Source organism: Petaurus breviceps, unplaced genomic scaffold (assembly GCF_028583685.1).
Source record: "Petaurus breviceps papuanus isolate PSGF00001 unplaced genomic scaffold, PetGlider_PUasm1.0 305, whole genome shotgun sequence".
Classification (NCBI taxonomy): Eukaryota; Metazoa; Chordata; class Mammalia; order Diprotodontia; family Petauridae; genus Petaurus; species Petaurus breviceps.
This window is the reverse complement of record NW_027186060.1, coordinates 157,751-166,392: the sequence shown is the minus strand read 5'-3', so window position 1 is coordinate 166,392 and position 8,642 is coordinate 157,751. Positions and strand designations below refer to the sequence as shown.

The window sequence follows — 8,642 nt, the reverse complement described above, 5'->3', positions numbered from 1 at the left end:
CTTCCCACATTCACTACATTCATAAGGTTTCTCTCCAGTATGAATTCTCTGATGTACTTTAAGTGGTATCTTATCTCTGAAGGCCTTCCCACATTCACTACATTCATAATGTTTCTCTCCAGTATGAATTCTTTGATGCACAGCAAGGTACTGTTTGCTCCTGAATGCCTTCCCACATTCATTACATTCATAAGGTTTCTCTCCAGTATGAATTCGCTGATGCACTCTAAGTTCTGTCTTATCCCTGAAAGCCTTCCCACATTCACTACATTTGCAAGGTTTCTCTCTAGTATACATTCTCTGATGTATAGGAAGATGCTCCTTGCTCCTGAAGGCCTTCAAATACTCATTACAATCAAGAGGTTTATCTCCAGTACGTTCTCTGCTCTCTGAAAGGAAGAATGAGGAGCTGGTTAACCCTGCCTTTTTTACCCTTTCCCAAGGTTCTTACTTGCTCAAATGGTTTAGAGCTATTCTATTGCCTTCTCACTTGAACAGGGCAGTCTCACTAGCCTTTTACCAGGAATGAATTTATCTTATTTAAAAGTATGATGACTCAAGGATAACATATGTAAATAATTTGGTTGAGGAGGAAATTACTTGAAGGGATGAATGAAAGCTTACTCTACTTTAACAAGCTGACATTTGAATAAAATTAGACTTTTCAGAAAAAAAAAGGATGACTTTGAAAAATTGTAAATGTATTCTTACCATCTGAGGTGAAAACAGGAAGAGAAAAGACTGAGCAGGAAGAAAATAGAGAATAAAAGGGCAGCTAGGTGGCAAAGTGATTAGAGCACCAGCCCTGAAATCAGGAGGAATCAAGTTCAAATCCAACCTCAGACACTTGACACAACTAGCTGTGTGACCTTGGGGCAAGTCACTTACCCCCAATTGCCTTGCCGTGACCTCCAAAACAAAATTCAGAATAAACTTTAGAGTGAATTAGAGAAATATATACATGAAGCAAGCAGAAAAAAGGAAAAATATGAGGGGGGAAATACGACAATAGTTGCCATAAATTTCCTCTAAAAAAGCAACCTATCTACTTTGTAAGGAATTAATTGAAATTTTTAAGGGTAAGACATACAAGTGTTTTCGCCAAGAGCAATTATTAACAAATACCTGAAACGTTACTCAAAACTCCGGTAATCAAAGAAATAAAAATTAAAATATATGGAGGAAGCAATAGCCATCAGATTAGCAAAGGTGATGATTTTATTGGTCTTTTTTGAGGGGGAAGGCAGGGTGATTGGGGTTAAGTGACTTGCCCAAGGTCAACAAAGATAATTTAAAATGATAAATTTTGGCAATTATGTTGAAATAGCTACTTACTAAGCTGCTGCTGCTATTTTTCTGAAAAGAAACAGCAATTTCAGCTAGAAGTACAAAACTTTTTATGTTCTTTGATCCAGTGGTCCCAGTACTAGGTCTGCTACCTCAATATGTTACTAAAAACAAATAAAGCACTATCAGTAAAATTTTTACAACAGTTTTTTGTGAAATAGCAAAATACTGAAAACCTATAGGTCCAATGATAGGGTTACAGCTATATGAGTCCCATCAGAAGAACATATTATTGTGCCTTAGTAAACACAATTTAAAAGCATAAAGAAAAACAGGATGGGGTGGCTAGGTGGTGCAGTGAATAAAGTACCAGACCCAGAGCCAGGAGGGCCTGAGTTCATATCCAGTCCCAGACACTTAACACTTACTAGCCTTGAGCTAGTGACCTTGGGCAAGTCACTTGCCCCTCCAAAAGAAAAAGGGAAGAAAAAAAAAAGAAAAACAGGATGATACATAAAATGAGAGAATGAAGAAAGGGGAATGAGGTTAGGATTAGATATTTTAAAACAGTGGCAAAGCAACACAATCATAAAAACAAAACAAAAGAATATGTCAGAAGAGAAGTTAAGAAGCAGAAAAAAGCACATTAGTTAATATCTTAGGTAATGTACTTATTTTAAAAGGGAGAATGAATTCATGCCAGTAAAGCAGGTGAATGCCTGCTTCAGAGAAGATAATCTTCAATGAATAGAAGAGAAACGACTGCCCCATACTAAGGCAGTAACTTTCTTTGAGAGTGGAGGAACATTTCAGTAAGAGACACATAAAAAAAGGAATCTCTTGAAATTAAAAATGAAGTTTGAACATCTCACCTCCTCTCACCAGGTCTGAGAAACTTTGATAGGCCACTTTGTTCAACATTTTATAAGAGCTTTGACCTAAAATGACCAACAGATCACTATTTTACAATGACCCATTTGCTTGGTTTTTATGTAGTCACCTGGACAGCTGCTTCTGGGAATATCTGCCTCTGGCATCCAAGATGTTTCCTTTCTTTCCAACAGGTAGATCACCTCTGGTTTCAAAACCACATATCCTGTTCATTGAAAATGAGAAAGTACAAGGGAGTCATCTCAGAGTTTCATCACAGAACAGAGATGCAATATTGCTTCCAAGTCTTAAAATGGTGGGGGAATATGGGTGCTGAATATATTTTATACCACCAAGGGCACTAGGTTAGCTGATTTTGTCCAAGATTTTTATTTATCAAACGTGGGGCTCAATGGGCTGGGTGGAGGGAGAAGTAGGGTTTACCCTTTTTTTTTTTCAGGTATCAGAAAGAGAAAGTACATTCTTTTTTAAAACACCCATAAAACTTAATAAAAGAACTCAAAACTAGCTTAAGTCATTGTTGGAAAAAAAGTAGGTATGCTAGGAAGACCTCAACCATAGTATAAAGAACCACCAAAGGACATTCTATATTATAATAGAATGGATTACTGAGTAGGACTTAGGAAAAAATAGTTCAATTGACTCACACTGCTCAGACAGTGGAAACACTGTGTATAATGAAACCTACATTAGGCTTAAAAAGAAAATCTTGGATTTGAAGCAACAGAGAGAGGCAGATTCATTTTCAAGGATAAGAAATCAAGACATCAATTTCCAGGCTTACTAAACAAAGACATTTCTTCCTGGAAACAGGTAGCATAAATAATTTGTCTCTTGCCTATAAAAGCATTGGGAAGTTTACTCTTGTATGCCAAAGAATAGCTGTTAAGATCTTTAAAGTTGTCATAGTATATATCAAGAATCCAAAGGGGTAGCTGTTCTTACCCAAAAACACCAAATTCCTATAGTTCTCCAGCATCACATCACTGTACAACTTTTTCTGAGATGGATTCAATTGTACCCACTCTTCATGGGTGAATTCCACAGCCACATCCTTGAATGTGATTGATTCCTGAAATACCAAAAACATTTGTGCTTACCCAGCTGTAGCTCTAAGTGTTATGAAGTTCAAACATAAACTGCTTGCCAGTGGTCTGAGGGAATTGAGTGTTTTAGGACAGCAAGTGATATAGCGAATTGAGGGAACTGAGTCAACCACACTGACTCCATTTTGTGACTCAAATCTGGAGGTAGTTAAATTATATTTTTGTTCAGTTATAAGTCTAGTCCAATTTCTGTCTTGTGAGAAAAAAATATTCAATTGTGGGAATTGGGAGAAAACTTTATTTCATTGTTTGAACCTAGCCCTGTGTGGCTGGGAAACCAGAACACCTCTACCTGCTGTTTAGAGACACTTAACTGAGGACCTAAGTTATGCTGACCAGAAATCAAGTCAGATCCAAAAAGAATGATGTAAGGAGTTCTCGCAATATGCATCTCAAGCAACCCGTATGTCTTTTCTAAGAACTGGCCCCCTTGTGAACAATTAGTATTTGTTTCCATGTTCCTTTGAACAGACACATGGGAGAATTGGGACACCTCTTTTTCTGAATTCAGGGAACTGAACCTCCTGCCCCCACCCCTTAAGAAAGAAAGTCCCAATCTGGGCTCAGATAGCCAGCACCACACCCAGAAATAACTGGCCGTGTAACCTTGAGCAAGTTACTTAACCCCAATTGCTTAAAAAAAAAAGTCCCTATTATTTCTTCCAATTAGAAAAATGGAAAAAGGAAAAGAATATATATGTTCTAAAATGTTTATACCAAATTTTTCTGGTGGTAAAGAACTGGAAATTGCAGGGATGCCCATCAATTGCAGATGGCGGAACAAATTGTGGTATGTGATTGTGATACAATATTACTGTGCTATAAGAAATGAAGAACTATATGATCTTAGAAAAACACGGAGAAACTTGGATTAAATAGTGAAGACTAAAAAATGGGCAGATCCAAGAGAACATTGTAATGCAATATTGTTTTTAGAACTACTTTGAAGAAATAAGTCATTTTATCTATTACAAATCTCCAAATTAATTATAAAGGACAAATGAAGAACGACGTTATTTGCATCAGAGAAAGAGCTAATAAACTGAAATATGGATAGAATAATTTTATACATATATTACACACACACCTCTATTTGAGTCTATTGGTAACCATCTCTAAGATGGAAGAAAAAAAGAAATTAATGTGATTTTATTTTAGTTTGAAATAAAGAGCAAGTTGTATATAGCAGATATCCAGTATCACGTACAACCATCTTTTTTATTATATTGTGTTATGGAAATGCATGTTTTATTCCACAAATTGAAAATAAATTTTTTAAAAATACCACTTTTGATAGAGAAGATGGAGACCATGAGTAGAGAATGCTTTATGAACTGTCAGGTAAAGTCACTATCACTGGTATTTTTATGCAATGAAATCTTTAGTATAAAGGAGGTTTAAATTTGGAGTGAAGGAAAAAAATGCTTTTCCAAAAATGACTGTGGTGAAATGAGTCAATGAAGAGATGGATAGGATGTGAGAATGATGAAGGCAATGCATGATGCAGATTGATGGACTAATCATAGAATTATCCTCCCCAACCTAAATATTCTCCTTCAACAAAAGCCATGGCCCCAAAGCAAAATGACAACCCAAACAATCAATATCAACAGACCAGAGCACTTCTGTGAGTGGGAACAGTTTATTGCCAAAATGGAAAGGAAGTTGAGCCAACAGCCAGCTGGCAGCAGAAGAGCAGAGGAGGAGTGGGCAGCTTTTAGAGATCTGATGTCTCATCTGGGCCAGAACACACACAAACAGCAGGACTGGCTTGAGGAAAATTATGGGGAAATTTAGAAATTACTAAGTGAAAAATAGGAGAACTCTATCAGATTCTGTCTCCTTTTTGTACCTATTTCCTACCGACAATTTTGGGGCTCTCATTCCTAGGTCCAAGTCCGTCATTCTTCAAAGAGAAAACATAAACCAAGTTAGATTCAAATTCTATAGTTTTCTAATAGGAATCCCTTCTTATCACCATCATTCCATCAGCCTTGAAACATGGTCTTCATTCATCTCTGACCTTGCTTCCAAGCTAGGCTTTTAATATCTTTTTGTACATTTATCACCAGAATAATTTCTTTCAGGTTTTGCTGTCTCTCCACTACTCGTTTTTTTATACTGTTCTAATTTTCTTATTCATCCTCAATTAATGGTAATTAAAAACATTTTTATTCTCATGATTAGTTATGCTTTAAGTCAACTGGTTATTAAAAATTATTGCTAAATCTCAAATGCAAGCTTTCTGACAACACACACTTCATTACTTTGTACTTGCCTGCCTGTTAACTCTCTAGTTTAATTCACTTTAACATAGCATTTACCCAATAAGTTGATATGAATCAAGAACCTGAGTCTTAAAGCCTTATTATACATTACACAAAAAGATATGGCATATCAGAGTGCCAGGAGGGAGGAATATCCATATGAAAAGGGATTCTAAGGAAAGAGGGCCAGCCTTACCAAATATCTATTTTCTAGCACTCCCACTTCCCCTCCACACTTGGGGGGGGGGGGGAGGTGTGGAACAGGGAAGGAATAGCAAAATCCTTGTAATAACAAGTCACAGAAATCCCAACAAATTCCCACACTGGCCATATCAGAAATATGAGGAAAGCTGAGGGCCACAGAATGAATGCTTTTGAATTGTGGTGCTGTAGAGAATATTTCTAAGTGTCCCCTGGAAAGCAAAGAGGTCAAATCTGTCAATACTTAAAGAAAGTAATTCAGATTATTTACTGGAAGGTCTAATATACAGGTCAATCAAATAAATGTCAGAAGTTAGGTAGAATATAACATCATGAATCCTCTTGAAAAAAATGGTTGTTCACTGTATCGATCAGAGTTTTCAAATCTTTCAAAGATGTTTGTCTTTATAATATTGTCATTGGATAATTTTTTTCTCCTGCTCTATTTACATCATTTTGCAGTGATTCATACAAGTCTTTCTTGTGTTCTATGAAAAAGTTTCTTGTGTGATGTGATTTATTATATTTCCATATTTTTTTATCATCTTTGTATATCATAACATATTCAGGCATTCTACAAATGATGGGAATCTTCTCAGTTTCTAATTCTTTGCCACCATAAAAAGAGCTGCTAGTAATGTTTTTGTACATATGGGTTATTCCTTTGTTCGATCCCTTTGCACCTAGTAGGAGAATTGCTGGGCCAAAGGGTATGTGCACAGGTTACTAATTTTCTCAGCATTATTCCAAATCGCTTTCAAGAAGGGGTGGTCCATGTTGTAGTTCCATCAATAGCAGGGGCCATCTCCAGTCTTCCTGATCTTTATCTTGTCATTGGACTCAAACAGGTCATGAGCAGAAAGTGAGGCTGGTGATCTTGTACAACCCTCCCTTACTTCAACCCAAATCTTTTGCAAATTATTGCTGCAAAAAAGGTAAAGACTATGTCTTTGGAAGCAATTGAGTCCCTAGATTTTCCCATACATTTCAGCATCCCAGATCACTAGCCAAGCAGAGCCCACCTAGATCACTTAATTAGCTGACTTAACATTCCTTTCCCTGCTTCAGGTGGCTCATTCCAGACTACTAAACAGCCCTTAATCCCACCCAGATCGCTTCACTGTCCTTTCTGTAGATAAGACTCAGTCTCACCCTCTTTAAGTTGTAGGTTCCCTAAGAATCCTGCCCCTATATTGGACTTACAATAAAGCTTGTTTCACTGGAAGGTTTGAGCGTAAGAATTCATTGCAGGAAGAAGCATTCCTATACTGGGCCATTTTGGGGTTTCCAGCAAACAAAAACCCCTCATTAATGTTTTGCATCAATTCACTTGCACAATGGGGATCCTCTTCTATCCTTCTCAATGGGTGGGGAAAGGAGTGGAAGGAGGAAAAGAGTTTGGAACTCCATATTAAAAAAAAAACCACCAAGGCAAATAAAACTGATTTTTGCGTGTGGAGGGAATACATTAGTATCTTTGGTGTCCTTTAGATCCAAACAGTGATTCCCGCCCCCCACAACCTCTAGGCTCCCAGAACAGGACACAGAAAGCATCCCACCTTAGCTGGTCTTCCAGGGGAGCCTCCCCCTCAGGGAGACCTACCACCCACCCCTTTCCCCATGCTCACCTGTCCCGGCCGGGCAGTCAGCACAGGAGCCATCCCCTCTTCCTGCGGGCTCCCACCTGGGGGGCAGAGCTGGGGAGGAAAGGAGGGGCATAAGGAGGGGGGCGGCGCTGGGGTCTGCCCTGGGGGGGGGGGTGAGCTCGAGGGGGGACGGGGACCCCCCCCTTTGCTGGGGGGGGGGGGGGGGGCAAGGGGAGTGAGGGGGGGGGGAATAGAAGTAAATAGTCAATTCCCTGGGGGTGGGGTGGAAACTCATTTCTCTCCTGGGGGGCCAATAGCTGTAGAGACAAAAACTGGAGAACAGACACGTGACCCTCTCAGCAGGGGGGCGAAGACCCCCGGCAGCATCAGTCCTGGAGGAGGGGGTGCCCCAGAGGAGACGAGACCACAGGGAAGGCCGGCTAGGATGGGGGACCAGCCGGACACACAGTGGGAGCACCTGTCCTCAGAGCCTGGGCACAGAGGAAGGACCAAAGCCTGGAGCGGCAGGAGCTCATCGGGGTACCGAGATGCAGGCCAGAATGGAGGAGTAGACACACCCCCTCCTCTTGCTCCTCCTCCAGCCCCTCCTCCGCAGGGCTGCCCACAACCCTCTGGAAGGCCTCGAGGGCTTCCTTCCTCCTCAGGCAGACGCCCCTCCCCTTCTGCACGAGCTCCCCGACCAGTCCCTGGGCCCAATCCCGCCGCACCCCCGCAGGCGGCCTCCGCCCACCCGGGCCCCGCTCTCGGCCGCTCCTCACCCGTCACACTTGAGTTCAGGACCGAGGAGGGGAAGGAGCCGCTATCAAACAAGGAAAAGGTAAAGAGAAACAAAGAATTGGCAAAAAAAACAAAAAAGAAACAAGGCGGAAGTGGTGTAGGAAGATGGAAGTGCCATCCTCCCGCCCTTGGGCCTGGAAAAATGCCCCCGAGGCGCGCGTGGTCTTCTGGGAATCATAGTCTGGAGGCTGACGAGCCTTTTGCGCATGCCTGGGTTTCGACCCCTCCCCCCCGGCCTGGAATACAGTTCCGCCTCACTGCCCCGCCCCGCCCTCCTCCTTTCCTCCCTTGGAGCCCCGCCCCCTCCGCGCTCCCTCCTACCTGGTGAATTAATTTGGTAGAAAGACTAACTAACCCTGAGAGCCCGCATCCACCTGGAGCTTCCCTCGTTTCGGGCCCTGTTAAGTTCTTAAGATGGCCTTTACATCAGGCACGCACGACAACCCTGCAAAGCCAGTGGTATTACAGCCCCCCTTTTATGAACGTGGAAACCGGGGGAAGTGACT

The 8,642-nt window shown here is 41.1% G+C and overlaps 3 protein-coding genes across 4 annotated transcripts in view; 2 read left to right on the top strand and 1 right to left on the bottom strand.

Moving 5' to 3' along the window:
* The window catches only part of LOC138167785 (zinc finger protein 585A-like), a 58,792-nt gene extending 50,443 nt beyond the window's left edge, over nucleotides 1-8,349 (bottom strand). Inside the window, 5 exon segments of the mRNA XM_069096750.1 lie at nucleotides 1-389; nucleotides 2,288-2,383; nucleotides 3,124-3,250; nucleotides 7,381-7,449; nucleotides 8,118-8,349. The exon segment at nucleotides 1-389 is cut by the window's left edge and continues 959 nt beyond it. Of these exon segments, the coding sequence (XP_068952851.1) occupies nucleotides 1-389; nucleotides 2,288-2,383; nucleotides 3,124-3,250; nucleotides 7,381-7,413 (645 nt within the window). The 5' untranslated portion in view covers nucleotides 7,414-7,449; nucleotides 8,118-8,349.
* Nucleotides 1-8,642, top strand: part of LOC138167781 (zinc finger protein 25-like) — a 119,123-nt gene that overhangs the window by 56,351 nt on the left and 54,130 nt on the right. The gene's annotated exons all lie outside the window — the stretch shown is intronic.
* Nucleotides 7,819-8,642, top strand: part of LOC138167777 (zinc finger protein 420-like) — a 37,482-nt gene continuing 36,658 nt past the window's right edge. The window contains exon 1 of one of the 2 annotated variants that reach the window (XM_069096741.1): nucleotides 7,819-8,176. The gene's annotated coding sequence lies outside the window, so the exon portion shown is untranslated. The remainder of the gene's footprint in view (nucleotides 8,177-8,642) is intronic. The other variant, XM_069096742.1, reaches the window with a different exon arrangement.